Raw genomic sequence first — 18959 nt, 5'->3', positions numbered from 1 at the left:
TGTCTTCTTTCTCATGGCCCTCAGTGTTAAGACCATCAGTCTCAGGAAGTGTGAGGCAGTAGGAATCTGTCCAGCACCTGCAAGCCCTTTACTTTGCAATATTGAGGGCCATGTAGAGCAGCAACTGAACAACTATTACCAAATGTCTGCTGGATCTAATTAACTTCCTGAAGTTTTAAGGAAAGACCATCACTTCTTCATATTACTCCTTATATTCCTTACCACATTTCAATTCCACACTCAAAACACATGGTTATACCCTCCCCCAACCAAATGCACCCAGATCCTAAAGCACATTTTTAATTGTCTGAATATGCCCATTAACATCTTAGCTCCTCTGCAGTTGTTCCCAAGACCCAGACGTTAAAAAAGGTGACTCAGAAGAAATGCTTGAACCAAGATTCTATGAAACATTGAGCCCATCATAATTTGGAGAGGAATTTGCTCTACTCTTAAACAAGGAGTCTCAGACTGGTGAAAAAGTTCTTCAAGAGAATAATAGGCCTCAAAACATAGCAGAAAAGTAAATTCTTTAATTCTAGCACCCTTTGCCTTTAAACCATGACTCTCATGACAAAAGCCACCCGTTTCAAGCAGCAGTGTCCAGGGGCCAGTGAACGGTTTTCAGGGGCAGGAGACTGCCTAGTGTGTTTTTCAATAATCACCTGCAAAAGGCTGTAAATGACTAATAGGCACATGACTGGTCAATCCTCAATCTGGAAATGAGGTATTCCCACCCCATGGTGGTGTTCATTCTAATCCTCTCTTCTCTCATTTAAAGCTATGAACAGGAGGACTATATAGATGACCCTGGCAACCTTAGTTACTACATTACATAGGACTCCAAAGACACATGGCCCTCCTATAACAGAACCTATTTTGGTCATATTATGCACTGGGTGCAAAAGGCCTTGTCACAGACAATGAAAGCAAATCCCCTGCAGAGGAAGCACAAGGACAAACCAGAGGCAGAGGAACCCAGGGCTCCAGAAACACATCAACTGAAGAAGCATCTGGCTAAAGGCTGGAGGTTCAGAGGCTGGCTCCATTTCCTCACTGAATGAAAAGAAATGGGTCTTTTCACAAATAGGGCACTCATTCCCTCAGTGGTCTCTATCTGAGTGGTGGGCCCTGGACAATAGTGCAGAGATTTCTTACTTCATCCTCACTTTAGGAGTTTGTGGGGGAAGTGCCACCAAGAAACCAGACTCCTTTCCTGAGTCGTCTTCTCTCTCCCCTACAATCAAGAGCTAGTCAGAGGAAGATGGTAAGAGAATAGGACAGTGGGAGAGACAATGCTTTCTTATTGAACTTCATGCTTTTCATGATTCTAGGAACCCTCAGGTTATTAGACTACATAATATTAATGGGCAAGTTAAATAAACCCTTTAGTAGAAAATGCTTCCATTCCAAATTGGAAAGGAGACTAACAGCCCCAATTTGAGATGAAATAAATATTTTATTAATGCATTAGCTTGGGGACTTGATGAGCTTGGCTTTGGTCCAACTAATCTCCTTTTCTTTGGTTCTGAGGCGAAAGGAGGTAAGGGAATTGTGAAATAGAACCTAGTGATGCCTTTTGCTTAGAATTAATCACATAGCTATCCCGGGTAGATTCAACTGTGCTCTTACTGCAATTCCATTCAGCCCACCAGTTCTGTTCCTGTTACTGTTCCCCAGTGAAGAACCACTTCCTATCCAGGACACTTGGGTCTCTCCCACTGGAGAAAAAAAAAAAAAAAAGGAATGACCTTGGAGGTACTTATGGCACTTTGCTGAGTGTCACAAGAAACTGAATATTGACCTTCCCCCAGGCATAAGGATCAAAGATGGGGATGGAGGAACTTTCTTGAATGACCTCAAAACCTCATCCAAGGAACTGGATTACCTAAGGGGGCCCACAGTAGAGGTTTTATGACAAAATTTTCTGACATGATCAAACTCTAATAAATGAATCCAATACTTCAGGAAATAATCAGCAAGTTATGGCATCAGTGTGCCACACCAGCTTCTCCCAGAGCAAAGATTTTTGGGTAAAAGGGGGCTAGAGGGTCATAGGTCACTTTGGTCCCTTCTGAACCACTTTTTCCAAGACTCATTGTAAAATGAGTATCCCAATATTCAACATAAAACAAATACAAAGGAAACAAAACCAGAACCAGGAAAAAGGAGCACTCTTTATAAAGCTCCAGAAGAATGTAGCTTCCCAAAATAAAAGAATGCCCTTATTTGATAATACATAAAGAAACTCACTTAAAATTTTGCAATGCATTATAATTCATTCTTAATTTTTGCACATTTACCTTCCACAATAGTTTTTATTTGGAAGGGCTGAAATCAAATACCAAATGTGTGTCTCAACTATTAATGTAGGGAAATTTTACATTTGGCAAAATTGGTTCAAAATAAATTATAGAAGCTATTCTCTTTCAATAAAAAAATACCTAATTCCCAGTAATAAGAACTAGAGATCCAGCAGGCATTAAACATCCTACAATTGAGGTATAATGCACAGAATTACTATAGATATATAGTTCTACGTAAACCCCAGACATCTTAAGATATTACAGCTGAATAAAGTTGCTGCCAATGTCTTCTTTTGGCTTAACAGTGCAGCTAATAGTTTGGAAACAAAGAATAAGAACTATCGTTCGGCAGCAAGATACCTAAACTAAACCTGTGGCAGAGAGAGTAGTACAGATATGATATAGACCCACAATCACACACAGATACTTTATTAGTTTCCTCTACAAGAGTTAGTAACATCAATCTTTTAACAGAAACCTCAGGTCATTTGAGAGGCCAAACAGATCCAAGGAAATAAGATGAAAATTAAATATTTAATCAAAAGGCAGTACAAAACCACCTAGAATCTTCTACCACAGTGATAGTGGGCTAAGATTAAGCTACAGCAAAATAATCTCATGTAAATGTTAAAGAATACACAGCAAAAAGTGAGGTTTGCTTTCCAGAAGACTATGGTACACTGATCATTTGGGCCCAAGAAGTTATTTAACCAGGAAAAGGTCAAGATGGTTGAAGGTCAAACCAAATGGAAAAGGAACAGGTACAAAAGAGACTAAGCGACAGTTTCCTAGCAGAGGTTCAGGGATCAGGCTTTTTCCTCCCAAGAAGCATCTGCTGCACTGTGTGCTGCCTTCCCTCAGGCTCCTACCTGAGAGCTGCCTGCCTTACAGGGAATCAGCAACCAGAGCTGGATTCTGGGCTGCCTAGGGCTCTTGTTGTAATTTAGTATAGACCTTGGGGAACTTGTCACATGTTAAGGTGGGTAGGGAGTTAGTTTGGCTTTGTTCTTTTTATTTTGTTTATTTTTTTTTGGGGGGGGGGGAGTTGGCTCTGTTGCTAGTAGTTCTGAACATAGGAATCCCAGAAGCATTCACATGAAAAGCAGTCTGAGCTTCCCCAAACACATTCAAACACCCCCACACAACACCCTTCAGTCTGAAATCTTGCAGAAGCTGAGTTATAGTTAAAGCTGCAAGGCCCACAAAATCAAAGAAGCCAGAACGAGACAATGCAGGTAGGAAATCTGAGTAGTCTCAATCTGTCTTTCCCTAATTTTGGAGAAAAGTTAATATACCTGGGATGGGATGTAGAAAGCTACTGGAGCAAGCTGGGGCTTCTGCTGAATTTTTCATCAAATGCCAAGGGAAAACAAGGGAAGGGGTTCACTTTATTTTTTAAAAGCCTCAGAAGTTATTCTATTATAAAGGGACATGGCTGAACAGGTAGGAAACAGATTCCCCATTGTGAGTTCTCCTGATGGCTTCTGCAAGAATCATGGAGATGTCGATCACCTAGAAAGACGTGCAAAACACCAAGTTAGTATCATACAGACAGAGATGACTGGCCAATTTGCAGACAATGATGAGAAGTCTAATGAGAGTCCTTCACTGTGCTGTTTCACCTCATGAGCCTGCACCCAGCTATTCTTCATAACATCTTTTAAAATCCTCACCTGAGGACATGCTTAATAGAGAGGAAGGGAAGGAGGGGGAGGGAGAGGGAGAGAGAGAGGGCGAGGGCGAGAAACATCGATTGGTTGCCTTCCATATGTGTCCTAACTGGGGATTGAACCTGCCACCCAGGTATATGTCCTGGACAGGAATTGAACCTACAACCTTTCCATGCATGGGACGATGCTCAACCAACTGAGCCTCTCTGGGCAGGTGATAACATTTTTAATATAACCACATAGTATAGAGTTAAAATGTTAACAGAGGAAAATTTCTGACTCAGACTCACCAAGATGGTGGTAGGTTGACATTTAAAATTTTTTAAGAATGAATATTTAAGCTGAAAAAAAAAACCCTTTAAGAATAACATCAACGCTCCAATTCTACATATTTCAGAAAGCTAATGGATTACTATATATATTTTTTAATTAAACAAAGGCCTTCTCTTAGTGCAGCAACATTCAAACTCGAGTGCCTAATAATTACTTGGGGAATTACTTTAAAGTAGTGGTCCCAGGACTTCTGGTTTTGTAGATCTGGGATGGAGCAAAGTAATCTGCATATTAAGAACCCTAGGTAATTAACTTAGTTTGGTTCTAGAGCAACTTTGAGAAACACTGGAGTTCTAAGGAATATGCCATCAGTTTGAAGGATTCACATTATGTCTGCAAGGGCCAATAGTTAAGAGTGACACACACACACACATACTATAAAACTTGAGTATCATGATCACTGGAAGAGCCTGTTAAAACGTAGACTTCTAGCCCTAACCGGTTTGGCTCAGTGGATAGAGCATTGGCCTGTGGACTGAAGGGTCCCAGGTTCGATTCCAGTCAAGGGCATGTACCTTGGTTGCGAGCACATCCCCAGTAGGGAGTGTGCAGGAGGCAGCTGATCGATGTTTCTCTCTCATTGATGTTTCTAACTATCTATCCCTTTCCCTTCCTCTCTGTAAAAAATCAATAAAATATATTTAAAAACAAACAAACAACAACAAAAATGTAGACTTCTAGGCTCCATCCTCCAGAGATTCTGAGTCCAGCAATCTGAGTTTGTAAGCATGTGATGTTTTACTTTAGGAACACAGTTCCTGATGATAGACTAAGCCCTTAAGAGGAAAGGAGAAACTCTTCTGGTAATTCAACACATATAACCACCTCCTGAATACTTAGTGGAGTTTTGTTTTACAAGAATCTCATCCTCACCTGTATTTTGGAGCAATGCTTCATCTTATCCTCCTGAGGTATGGTATTGGTGACCACTACTGCTTCAAAGCATGCATTGTTAATGCGAGAAATGGCAGGGCCAGAAAAGATTCCGTGAGTCAAGATAGCATAAACTCTGGTGGCTCCAGCTGAAAGAAGTCTACAGGAAAAAGCAGAGTTCATTTTGATTAATCTTACCTGTCACTATAGAACAGGGGTGGGGAACGTCTGGCCTGCAAGCCATATAACGCCCTGGAAATCATATGGTCTGGCCCTGCCAAGGCATGAAGGGTGAGTTAATTAAATGTTTTACCAAATATAGCAGGCTAATTTTTAAGTTGATAATTTTGTATGGCCTGTGAATGAAGTTATAAATATCCAAATGGCCCTTGGCAGAAAAAAAGGTTCCCCACTCCTGTTGTAAAACCCGATTAAGAAGAAGTGTATTATTGGTCAGCTTGGGTACCATACCACAGACTGGGTGGCTTAAACAGAATTTTATTTCTCACAGTTCTGGGGGCTGCAAAGTCTAAGATCAAGTTGGTAGCAAGACAGGTTTCATTCTGAGGCTGCCTCTCCTTTTTTTTTCCCCTTCCTTCTGAATCTTGTTCTTTTAGCTTATTAGTGGCTGCCATCGCGCTGTGTGTTCACATGACCTCTTTGACCTCCACATACATGCGGGGGGAGCAAGCTCTCTATTCTCTTAAGGACATTAATCCCATCATAAAGACCCTACCCTCATGACTTCATTCAAACCTAAGTACCTCCCCAAAGGTCTCACACTGGGGGTTAGGGTTTCAATGCATCAGATTTTAGGAAGCTACCACTCAGTCCATATAAAGGAGAGAGAACCGGCCCTGCCCAGTGTTGCTCAGTTGGTTGGAGTGTCATTCCATAGACCAAAAGGTGGCAGTTTTAATTACCAGTCAGAGCACATACTTAGGTTGTGGGTTCAATCCCTGGTCTAGGTGCATGCAGGAGGCAACAAATGGATCTCTCTCTCTCTCCTTCCTTCCCTCCCTCCCTCCTTCCTTCCCTTTCTCCATCCCTCCCTCCCTCTCTCCCTTCCTTCCTCCTTTCCTCTCTCTAAATATCAATTTTTTTAAAAGGAAAGAGAACCAGACTAAGAACTTACTTCAACAGATCTGGATTCTTATAAAAGAACTGTGGTAGACTGCTTCACTTAACAAAAGCCATCACCTCTTCTTGCTGGACACACAGCTGGACTACATTTCCCAGCCTCGCTTGCATAGTTAGGTGTGACCATGTGACTTAACTCTGGCTATCAAAATGTGGGTAGCTGCAATATACACTACTTCTTGCCGGAGCTTATAAAAATCTTCCATGGGCCCTGGCCAGTGTGGCTCAGTTGGTTGAGCACTGTTCCTTGCATGAAAAAGATCACTGGTTTGATTTCCCAGTCAGGGCATATGCCCGGGTTTTGGGTTCAGTCCCTGGTCAGGGTAAGTATGGGGAGGCAACTGATCGATGTTTCTCTCTCCCCGCTCTACCTTCCTCCCTCTCTTAAAAAAAAAATTAATTGGGTAATCGATCTCCCATGCTCTTTTCCCTTTCTGGCTGGCCAAAATGAAAATGTCTTTCAAAGTAATCTTGGAAAGCACATGCTAAAGATGCAGTGCCACATGACTGAAAGAGGAATCGTCACATTGGAATACACCATGAATGAGAAAGAAACTTTATCTTGTTAAGCCACCGACATTTCAGGGAGTTGATCTATTATAGCAATTAGCATTACCTTACTAATACAAAGAGACATAAGCAAGTTTATGAATGTACACTCCAGGATCCAAATCAGAACTCACTGAGCACACAAATATTTTTTAGCACCCATTATATGCCAGGCCCTGTGCAAGGCACACTCAGAGGTGGTTAAAAAAAAAAGTTATGAGAGACAATGCTATCCATAGTGGCTTGGACTGTAAACATTGGGGAGCCACTTAAGGTTTCAAAGCTGAGAAGTGATGAGATCTAGCCTTAGCTTTAGAAAGATTAGCAAGTGGGAAGGTATTGTGAAAGATTGTCTGGGAAGGTAATAGACTGGTGACTGGTAGCAGAGAGAACAGAGGTAAGGCGATTTAGAACAGGCAAGAGATGAGAAGTAATATTGAATAAAGGTAGTAACAGCTAAAATGGACAATCAAGAGGTAAGACTAAAAAAAAAGAGAGAGAGGTAAGACCAGGGTTTCTGGTTTAGGTAAAGTATAAATATGTCTACTCCGGCCTGTGGATTTCTACCTTAACTCGCTATATACACTTAAAATGGTTAAAAATGATAAGTTTTTATTATATACAATTGAGCACAATAACAAGAGAAAAAAACTAAGGAAAACTGGGGGGGAAAGGAATAGTCATCATTTATACATATTGAAATTCAAGCCTAGGGTGATGAAAAACTCCCAAAGCTAGTTATCATCCCTCCATTCAGTTAAAAAAAAAATCAGCAGGCTTAAGGCATTCAGAGAGCAGTCAGCTTTTGACTTCTAACCACAGGACCCACCGCTTGGCACTTACTTGTCAGCTGCATGGCAGATTGTGCCACAAGTGTCAGCCATGTCATCCACTAGAATGGCCACCCGGTCCTTCACGTCTCCTACCAGCACCATGCGGTCCACTTCATTGGCCTTCTTCCGTTCTTTATGAATCAAGGCAAAGTCAACATTCAACCGGTCTGCAATGGAGGTAACTCTGCAAAACAGGGTATCTACAGTAAAAACCTGGGTGTGTGTGGCTTGTAAGACCAAAAGAAATGGACTATCCCTGGCCAGGCAACTCAGATGGTTAGAGCATCGTCCCAGTATGTTAATGTTGTGGGTTCAATTCCCAGTCAGGGCACATACAAGAATCAAGCAATGAATGCACAAATAAGTGGAACGACAAATCCATGTTTTTCTTTCTCTCTAAATTCAATAAACAAAAAAATTAAAAATTCAATAGCCTGGCCAGTGTGGCTCAGTGGGTGAGCACTGACCTATGAACTAGGAGATCACTGTTTGATTCCTGGTCAGGGCACATGCCCGGATTGCGGGCTTGATCCCCAGTAGGGGCCGTATAAGAGGCAGCCGGTCAATGATTCTCATCACTGATATTTCTATCTCTTTCTCTCCCTTCCTCTCTAAAATCAATAAAAATGTATTTTAAAAAACAATAAGTGGACTAAAGAATGGGCTTGTTTTCTGGGGGAGAATACTCCTTGAAACCAAACAGTTCCCAGGGCTGGAAGAAAGCAACTAATTTATTAACATCACAAAATGGGTTTTATAAACTAATGCCTCCATAACCTGAGAATAGTTTATAAATATATCAGTCAAACTTAAGTGAATTCATTCTGAGTTACAGTAGTGGATAGACAATGTCCTCAAAGTTCCAAGAAGTAGTATAATGTTAAGGGACATTCATTTGGTGGATTGCCAGGAATGGAGACTGTCCCAGTTTGACATGTCAATGTGGTGAGAAGTGAACCTGAACCTGGCTGGAGAGTAGCAGTACTCAGCCTGTTCCAGTGCCCACCCCCTCATCACACTCCCCTCAGTGATCCACAGATTTTCATTGTCAACTATACCTGGATATCAAGCTTGGGAGCTCTTTAATGACTGCTAGAAAGAAAGTCATATATTAATTAACCAGGCAAACTGGACATCTCAATGTATAGCCAAAGTATCTCCAAATAAAAATCGATCAGATGCTCAAACCTCAGAGGGAAGGTAGGGGAGGGAGGGGGTAAGGGGGAGAGATCAACCAAAGGACTTGTATGCATACATATAAGCCTAACCAATGGACACAGACAACAGGGGGGTGAGGGCATGAGTGGTGGGGGAAGGCAATGGGGGGATAAGGATACATATGTAATACCTTAATCAATAAAGAAAGAAAAAAAATAAGATTCTTTTAAAAAAAATTACAAGATAATATGCCCTAGCCAGTTTGGCTCAGTGGATAGAGTGTCGGCCTGTGGACTGAAGGGTCCTGGGTTTGATTCCAGTCAAGGGCACATGCTCAGGTTACGGGCTCAATCCCTAGTGGGAGGCCTGCAGGAGGTAGCCAATCAATGATTCTCTCTCATCACTGATGTTTATATCTCTCTCCCTTCCTCTCTGAAATCAATAAATATATACTAAAAAAATAAAATAAAAATTACAAGATAATATAAAACAGACTAAAAAGTGGGATGGAAGACAAATTTGATGACAAAATACTATATTATTCACTCAAACAGAAATCCATTCAGTGTAAATGACAGTGTACTGCCCCAGTGGCATGTAATCCATGCTCCACTGTGCCATCCTTTTATCATGTGTGATGAGGCCTGTGCTTTTTTTTTTTTAAATATACTAGTCCAACCAGATCATTACGTTTTGTTTCCCTGGTGACGATAGTCACATATCTGAGTCTGTGCTAGATATGGAAGAACCTGTAACCATATAATAGAGAACACACAAGGTTTGAACCACAAGCTAGGCAACACTTGTACCCTGACCTAAATGAACCACACCCTATGTTCATTTTACTACTACTTCGTGGGCACATAACTTCAAGACTAACCAATCCGGCCCAGTTGGTGTGGCTCGGTGGTTGAGCGTTGACCTATGAGCCAGGAAGTCATGGTTCGATTCACAGTTAGGGCACATGCCCAGGTTGCAGGCTCAATTCCCAGTGTGGAACGTGCAAGAGGCAGCTGATCAATGGTTCTCTCTTATCATTGATTTTTCTATCTCTCCCTCTCCCTTCTTCTCTGAAATCAATAAAAATATTTTTTTAAAAAATGACTAACCAATCTGCTTGGAATGATTACTTATCCAAGGCATGATCAATTAGTTCAAGTATCCCAAATTGTTCATACAAAAAAGCCAACAAAGCATAAAGCATAAAGGGCTAGAAAAGTCACTCTCTATGCCCTTGAGGGGAGAACTATGAACAAGTCATAAATACACAGGGATCTCTCCCTACTACAAAAATCTAGCCAACACAGAAGTGATAGAGACTCACTTTGAATATAATCCATCACTGTAAGAAAATTATAGCCCGGACAGTGTGGCCCAGTGGTTGAGCATTGACCTATGAATCAGGAGGTCACAGTTAGATTACCGGTCAAGGCACATGCCTGGGTTGTGGGCTTGATCTCCAGTGGGGGGCATGGAGGAGGCAGCCAATTGATGATTCTCTTTCATCATTGATGTCTTTCTCTCTCCCTCTCTGATATCAATAAAAACATATTTTTAAAAAAAGTTATTCTTAAAAAAAAGAAAGAAAATTATAACACTCCAAACCATGTAGCAACAAGTCATCTATTAAAGGTAGTTTTTCTATAACCCACTTTGGAAAGAAATTCCTGCTTGATTATTTATTTCAAATGGGACTATTTTCTAAGTCCCATGGCAAGATGTGAAAATAACGCACAAGTATGACAACTACTATTAGGGGGATGTTTTTTAGGTTCTGTCTCTAGTATTACAGATGATAACTGACAATTACATAAGCCTGACAAAGCCATACATCTGGCTGAATAACAGAACTTAAGTTCTCAGCTTATCAGTGCTGTTGAAGTTGTTGAAAGAAAGAGCTTGCAAAGAAACAGTCACTGAAGATTTGTATGGCTCTTAGAGAGATCTGAATTAGCTTTTCCTAATCATCTGTGTTTTGTAGCTCTTCATTCTATTTCCACAACAAGAAAAGCATGTGTCACACTTTTGAATGCATTACTAATGAGTGACCCACTAAGGAAATCAAAAGCTCTTAGTCAGCACCATGTGAGCTGTAAAGCTCTGCAACTGGCAATTCCTGGCAGTTTGTTTAAAATGTTAAGGTCTTTGGTTTACACAAAATTACCACACTTTATTTTCCTTCCTGCTTAATACTTTAATCCAAAGGATAAAAATGGTCTCACCAACAACAGCATTTAGAAGTACATAAAAGCTTCCTAGTCCATTATTATCATGTGGTTTAACAGCAGGTGCCACTCATTAGAAAACCAAATTTTCTCCCCTTTCGGATAGGCATCTAGCAGTGTTGCTAGCCCTGACTGCAAAGTTATTAATGGGTAACAGGGCCACAATACCAGATTTAGAGCCCCTCTATGCTGCCTTATCTTTCACATAGTGACTCAGGCCAGGAAGAGGAATAAAACTATACCCAGCTATCAGTACATCCATTCTGAAGTACTTAAAAACTGCCACTTGGATAGAAAAACATCACTTTCTGACATGAATTTTGACCATACCTCTTAGCTCCCCCCGCATCGGGTGAGACAATAGTGCAGTTCCTCCACTCAGATATATTCTCCCTTATCCACTTCAGGACAGCTGGTTCTGCATACAAATTGTCCACAGGGATATCAAAAAAGCCCTGTAGGAAGGAAATGGGTTAGTTTTGCTTCATTTTCCTTCTCTTCCATTTATGTATTTATTTTATTTGAATAAATTTGGCATGTAACATTGTGTGAGTCTAAGGTGCACCCTTCTCTTTTATTTATAAACGACTAACAGAGAATAGTGACTTGCCCAAAGAACACCTTACTGCAACATTCAGACTGATTAGAAGGTATGCCCAATGTGGAAGACTGTAAAAACAGCCCCTTCGAATCCAGGCTGTGCAAGAGAACACAGCCATAATGGGCAAAGTCAACCCTCAGCTAACCCACAACTGACCATAGGCAGGAATGAGCTGTTGAGAAAAATGGCCAAGTTCAGCTGGGACCACAACTATCCAGCCAATGTGCATACTCATGAGATGATAAAAATTTATACTGCTTTATGCTAAGGAGCAAGAGCTAACTGGTAAACCATTTAGAGATGCTATCCTATATAATAAAAGCATAATATGCAAACCGAGCGAACAGTGGAACGACCTGTTGCTATGACGCACACTGACCACCAGGGGGCAGACACTCAATGCAATAGCTGCCCCCTGGTGGTCAGTGCGCTCCCACAGGGGTACCGCCACTCAGCCAGAAGCCAGACTCAGGGCTGGCAAGTGCAGCAGCAGTGGTGAGAGCCTCTCCCACCTCTGCTGCAGGCAGGCGGTAAGGAGCAAGGGGTCCAGGACTGCGAGAGCCCCGGACTGCAAGAGGGATATCTGACTGTAGGCGGACATTCCCCGAGGGCTCCCAGACTGGGAGAGGGTGCAGGCTGGACTGAGGGAACCCCCCATCAGTGCACAAATCTTGTGCACCGGGCCTCTAGTAGTATATAAACTTAGTGGAAGATATTTATAATAAACTAGAGGCCCGGTGCATGGATTAGTGCACTGGTGGGGTCCCTTGGCCTGGCCTGCACCCACTTGCAATCCGGGACCCCTCAGGGGATGTCGGACTGTCAGTTTTGGCCCGATCCCCACAGGCTAGGTCGAGGGACCCCACCGGTGCATGAATCTGTGCACCGGGCCAGTTTCAGCCTGATCCCCACAGGCCAGGCTGAGGGACCCAACTGGTGCACGAATCCATGCACCAGGCCGGTTTCGGCCCAATCCCCATAGGCCAGGCCGAGGGACCCCACTGGTGTACGGGCCTCTAGTATGCATATAAGATCTTTGGTTAATCTCTTCCCACCCTCTCCCCTCCCCTCTGATATTCATCAGTCTGTTCCACGTTTACATGCCTGTGCGTTGAGTGTCTGCCCCTGGTGGTCATTGCACATCATAGCTACTGGTCGAAGGGTCAGATAGACGCTTAGGCTTTTATATATATAGATGGTCACAGAGAGTAACTAGAAGCCAGATTGTGTTCTAATATTAGTTGCTACAGATTACTTGTGTTTCTCAAATAATTTGTCCCTCTTCTATAAAATGGGGATAATCACCTGTCCTATGTAGCTCACTGGATTGCCATAAGCCTCTAATGACAATGATTTGAAAGTCTCTTTAAAAAGTATATAAAGTATAGCCCTGACTGGTTTGGCTCAGTGGATAGAGCATCAGCCTGCAGACTGAAAGGTCCCAGGTTCGATTCCAGTCAAGGGCATGTACCTTGGTTGCGGACATATCCCCAGTAGGGGGTGTGCAAGAGACAGCTGATCGATGTTTCTCTCTCATCGATGTTTCTAACTCTCTATTCCTCTCCCTTCCCCTCTGTAAAAAATCAATAAAATATACTTTAAAAAAAACGTATATAAAGTATAGACATAAGGTAGTATTCTGCTCCTCTTATTCTGGATTTACGCTAGAAAGTAGGTTCCAATATTTGTGGCTCTAAATGTATTCAAAAATTTTTAATGTTTTTTTTATTGATTTTAGAGAGAGAGGAAGGGAGAAATATCAATAAGAGAGAGAAACATCAATTGGCTGCCTCCTACACACCTCCGGAATCGAGCCCACAACCTGGGCATATGCTCTGATTGGGAATCAAACCAGTGTCCTTTTGGTGAAAGGGATGATGCTCAACTAACCGAGCCACACCGGCCAGGGCTCTGTGGCTCTAAATTTAATGATGAAGCCCTGACCAGGTGGCTCAGTTGGTTAGAACATTGTCCCAATACACCAAGGTTGTGGGTTCAATCCCCAGTCAGGGCACATACAAGAATTGACCAATAAATGCAAAAATAAGTAGAACAACAAATCGGCCAGGGCTCTGTAGCTCTAAATTTAATGATGAAGCCCTGACCAGGTGACTCAGTTGGTTAGAACATGGTCCCAATACACCAAGGTTGTGGGTTCAATCCCCAGTCAGGGCACATACAAGAATCGACCAATAAATGTAAAAATAAGTAGAACAACAAATCGATGTTTCTCTCTCTCTGAAATCAATAAATAAAAAATAAATTTAATGATGACAGTAACAACTTCCATTTACTTGGTTCCTGTCAGGAACCAGGCATTATCTTATGAATTTATTTAATACGTTACTTAATACTCACAATAACAAAGCAGTGTATATTTAGATCAATTAAATAACCTGACCAATGTTACAAAGCTCATAGGTGTTAGAGCCAGTATTTCCATCTAGGTCTGATCCCTAAGCCTACACTCTTCTGAGAATACATGACTGCCTCCCTTTTCAACCACCCCAAATGACTAAATCCATGAACTAAGGTCAATGTGAGAATGCTTAATATGTTGTCAATGTCTAGCTTATTTGAGCTGTACTTGGGCAGCATTATGCTTTGCTGCAGTCTTCAGTATTATCAGTCCTCTTCTCCCCTTCTAACCTCTAAGGTAATATTTAGCTTCCTTTGATACCTGAATTTGAGAAGCATGAAGGTCCATGGTAATAATATGATCTGCACCTGCTACGGAGAGCATATTTGCAACAAGCTTGGCTGAGATCGGAGCGCGGCTCTAAATGGAGGGGACAAAAGAAAAAATAAGAGCCAATTTGAGAAACAATTCATTTGCCCAAGAAGCATGTATTTATTGTGTACCTACTATGTTTAAGGCACTGTGCTACCAGGAAATTCAAAGAAAGTAACATGGTTACTGACTTTTGAGTACATCACAATCTAGAACAATTAAATGGAACATCACTTTGCTAACTCAGGAAACATCCTATCTAATAATAGACAAATATGCAAATTGACCACACCTCCAACACACCCAAGCCATGCCCACAAGCCACGCCCACCATCCAATCAGAGCGAGCATGCAAATTAACCCAACCCAAGATGGCTATAGCCACAGAGAGCAAGGTTTCCTAGGAAACAGAGGAAGCCAAGCTTTCTGCCTGCCCTTGCCAGGCCTAAGCCTCCACTCAAGCTACAAAGTTTCAATTATAGAAGGTAAACAAATTCAAACAAATGGCGGCAGAATGGAGCTTGAGAGAGCAGGCCAGGGTTGCCGCCGGCAACAGGGGAAGCAAAGCTTTCCACACACCCTGGCAGGGCCCACCTGCTTAAGGCAACAAAGTTTCAATTATAACCCCAACAGAAATGGCTGCCGCCTCGGAGGGAGCCCCAGGCTTGGCTCCGCTCCAGGCTACAAAGTTTCAATTGTAGAAGGAAAATAAATTCCAGATACCAGGGCCTCAGCTTGGGTTGCCAGGGGGCGTGGCCGGCGTGCAAACCACCACAGGCCCCTCGCTCAGGCCGCCCCACACCCCAAGGGATCCCCATCCTGATCCGGGACACCCTTCAGGGCAAACCAGCTGGCCCCCACCCCTGTACCAGGCCTCTATCCAATCTAATAAAAGATTAATGTGCAGATTGATCATCACTGCAACACACAATATAGCTCCCCCCATATGGACACAAGATGGCCACCACAAGATGGCCTGCAAGGGAGGGCAGTTGAGAAGGACCAGGCCTGCAAGGGAGGGAAGTTGGAGGTGATCAACCCTGCAGGAGAGGGCAGTTAGGGGTGACCAGGCTGGCAGAAGAGGGAAGTTGGGGGCAAACAGGCTGGCAGCAGAGTGGTTAGGGGGTGATCAGGCTGGCAGGCAGAAGCGGTTAGGGGCAATCAGGAAGGCAGGCAGGCAAGCAGTTGGGAGCCAGCAGTCCTGGATTGTGAGAGGGATGTCCGACTGCCGGTGGGATCGGGCCTAAACTGGCAGTCGGACATCCCTTGAGGGGTCCCATATTGGCGAGGGTACAGGCTGGGCTGAGGGACAACCCCTCTCCGTGCACGAATTTCGTGCACCGGGCCTCTAGTATTAAATGAAAGAAAATGCTTTCCTACCTTTCATTTTCTTAACTTAATGTACAGATTTTCAGCCTTTCCAATGCTCAATTTAAATTAGACAATCTTTTTCAAAATATTTTTATTAAAATCACTTACACATACATACTCAAACCTGTATAACATCCAATATATAATTCTATAGTTTATTTTGTAAATTATACCATTCCCTTACTGATCTAAAGGTCAATCTTCTAGCAATCTCAAACCCTTAAATAATAGGCAAACACACCTGCTGCACTATAAAATGGTCAAGACCATGCCCTTTACTCTGTACTCTGCAGGAGTACTATACCTTATTGGAATAAAAACACCTGGACTTTTTTTTCCAGTTTCTCTGCCATTTTTTAAAAATTTATTTTTATTGTTAAGAGTATGACAGATATCCCCATTACCTCCCATGTGTCTCCCTCTGCCCAGTTCCCATCCCACGCCAAGTCTTCACCACACTATTGTCTGTGTCCATGGGCTATGCATGTGTGCATATAAGTTCTTTGGTTAATCTCTCCCCCTTCCCCCCATTCCCTCTGACGTCTGTCAGTGTGTTCCATGTTTTCATGTCTCTGGACCTATTTGTTCATCAGTTTATTTTGTTCATTAGATTCCTCATATAAGTGAGATGATGTGATATTTGTCTCTCTCTGACTGGCTTATTTCACTTAGTATAATAATCTCCAGGTGCATCCATTCTGTTTCAAAAGGTAACAGATCCTTCTTTTTTACAGATGCATATGTACCAGTTTTTTTTTTTACCCACTTATCTACTGATGGGCACCTGGGCTGTTTCCAGATCTTAGCTATTGTAAGTAATGCTGCTATGGATATAGGGTTGCATATATGGCCTTCTCCAATGCGCTGTATATAAATTTTGGGCATTGATTACAATAAACAAAATAGACCTGCAAAGTTTTATGAATATGCCTTGTCCTTTAATATACCAGATAAATAAGGCTAGGTGTGTGTGTGTGTGTTAAATGAGACCAAGTATTCATGTAATAGACTTCAAGTTTTATGAAAAGGTCACAACTATAACCTTACGAGGGTCCCAGAGGATCTACAATAGTTTAAAAAATATTCTACTCCATGGGAGCTGGTGCTTAGTCTTACTGATATAATTAAATAACAGCAGTGAGCTAACTGAAAGTCACAAATGATGACTAGAACAAAATATACAGTCTACAAATGTGTTGCTTTATACAAACCAATCACATATCAATTGTTTTAAAGATCAGGTAATGCCTAAGAGAATGTGATTTGAAAAATCCCCTCTAAATAGGGATATAATGATCAACATAATTTGATGAACAAGAATAGATCCAGAGACAAATGGCAGGGGAGGGGGGGTTAGAGAGCAACCAAAGGACTTGTATGCATGCATATTTGTGTAACCAATGGACACAGACACTGGGGCGCTGGAGGCTTGCCCAGGGTGGGAATGGCTGCGGGGGGAGGGGGTCAAGCGGGGAAAAAGGAGACATATGTAAAACTTTAGAGAATAAAAAAATACCCTCTAAATATGTATCTGATGGGCAACCCACTTTGGGCCCCCTCCCTGATGCTCCCTGCTGCAGAGAGTCCATCTATTTCTCAATAAACTTTGTTTCTGCTTAAAAAAATTAAAAATAAATAAAAAGATATATATCTGATGATTAAGGAATATTTTTGTGACTTTGGGCAAGTGCTCATGATTTCCGTTTAAAAACATGTTTTATTAAATTTAAAGTCTTTATTGTTTAAAATCTTATATAAGTCTCCTTTTATAAACATCCTATATAATAAAGAGGTAATATGCAAATTGACCATCACTCCAACACACAAGATGGCTGCCCCGATGTGGACACAGGATGGCCAGCAGGGGAGGGCAGTTGGGGGGGGGCGGGACCAGGCCTGCAGGGGAGGGCAGTTGGAGGCAATCAGGCCTGCAGGGGAGGGCAGTTAAGGGTGACCGGGCTGGCAGGGGAGGGCAGTTGGGGGCGACCAGGCCTGCAAGGGAGGGCAGTTGGGGGCAACCAGGCCTGCAGGGGAGGACAGTTGGGGGGGACCCAGGCCTGCAGGGGAGGGCAGTTGGGAGGCGACCAGGCCTGCAGGGGAGAGCAGTTAGGGGTGACCGGGCTGGCAGGGGAGGACAGATGGGGGGGACCAGGCCGGCAGGGGAGCGCAGTTTGGGGTGACCAGGCCTGCAGGGGAGGGCAGTTAGGGGTGACCAGGCCAGCAGGGGAGAGCAGTTAGGGGAAATTGGGCTGGCAGGGGAGGGAAGTTAGGGGCGACCAGGCTGGCAGGGGAGTGGTTAGGGGGTGATCAGGCTGGCAGGCAGAAGCAGTTAGGGGCAATCAGGCAGGTAGGCGAGTGTTTGGAAGCCAGCAGTCCTGGATTATGAGAGGGATGTCCAACTGCCCGTTTAGGTCCGATCCCACCAGACATCTCTCGAGGGGTCCCAGATTGGAGAGGGTGCAGGCTGAGCTGAGGGACATACACACACACCCCTTGAGCATGAATTTTGTGCACCGGGCCTCTAGTTTTTTTTAATAAGGGAGATTCTGCTCCTACCTTATCCTTCTTATCCTGCCGGGCATAAGGGAAGCATGGTATGACTGCAGTAACCCGGCTGGCTGAAGCAATCTTACAGGCATTAATCATGATCAAAAGCTCCATTAGATTGTCATTAATTTCACCACAGCCACTCTGAACGATGTAGACATCCTCTCCACGGACACTTTCGCCAATTTCAACACTACAAACAGGAAAGGACAACAAAAACAATAGATTTTAAAGTACTATACTTCTACAGACAGTAAGGTCTAAAAACCATAGCTTTTTACCAGTATGCTATGAATGGTTTACAACTGCATGTGAACAGTTATTGCCTTGGACTTCTGGAGGGTCCTTGCTGCAGAAGCAGTTTACTGCCTCAGTTTACTCCAGTGCACTATACAAATATTACCTATTTTTTTATATGGGAAATGGCATGGAAAAATATTGGTTAAAGTACTCACAAATAATTGAACCATAATTTCAGTAGGCCGCCTATATCTCATTTCAGGTACAAGACGTGAATGCAAATTTGATATACTAGTGGCATCTGTGACTATCACAATCCATATATAACAAAAGTAGAAAGGTCATATAAGGAATGAATTACTTCTGTTCTATAAAGATGCCT

General features: G+C 42.7%; 1 protein-coding gene across 2 annotated transcripts in view; it reads right to left on the bottom strand.

Annotated features, from left to right (window-relative positions):
* Window positions 1–1271: 1271 nt before the first annotated feature.
* PRPS1 (phosphoribosyl pyrophosphate synthetase 1) overlaps window positions 1272–18959 on the bottom strand; it is a 34086-nt gene continuing 16398 nt past the window's right edge. The window contains exons 2-7 of one of the 2 annotated variants that reach the window (XM_079764900.1): window positions 18347–18530; window positions 14369–14467; window positions 11418–11542; window positions 7715–7888; window positions 5183–5342; window positions 1272–3818 (exon numbers count right to left, since the gene is read on the bottom strand). In XM_079764900.1, the coding sequence (XP_079621026.1) occupies window positions 3726–3818; window positions 5183–5342; window positions 7715–7888; window positions 11418–11542; window positions 14369–14467; window positions 18347–18530 (835 nt within the window). In that variant the 3' untranslated portion in view covers window positions 1272–3725. Of the gene's footprint in view, window positions 3819–5182; window positions 5343–5378; window positions 5457–7714; window positions 7889–11417; window positions 11543–14368; window positions 14468–18346; window positions 18531–18959 lie in introns of those variants that run through there. The other variant, XM_079764901.1, reaches the window with a different exon arrangement.

This window comes from Cnephaeus nilssonii (assembly GCF_951640355.1).
Source record: "Cnephaeus nilssonii genome assembly, chromosome: X".
Classification (NCBI taxonomy): Eukaryota; Metazoa; Chordata; class Mammalia; order Chiroptera; family Vespertilionidae; genus Cnephaeus; species Cnephaeus nilssonii.
This window is presented reverse-complemented; position numbering and strand designations above follow the sequence as displayed.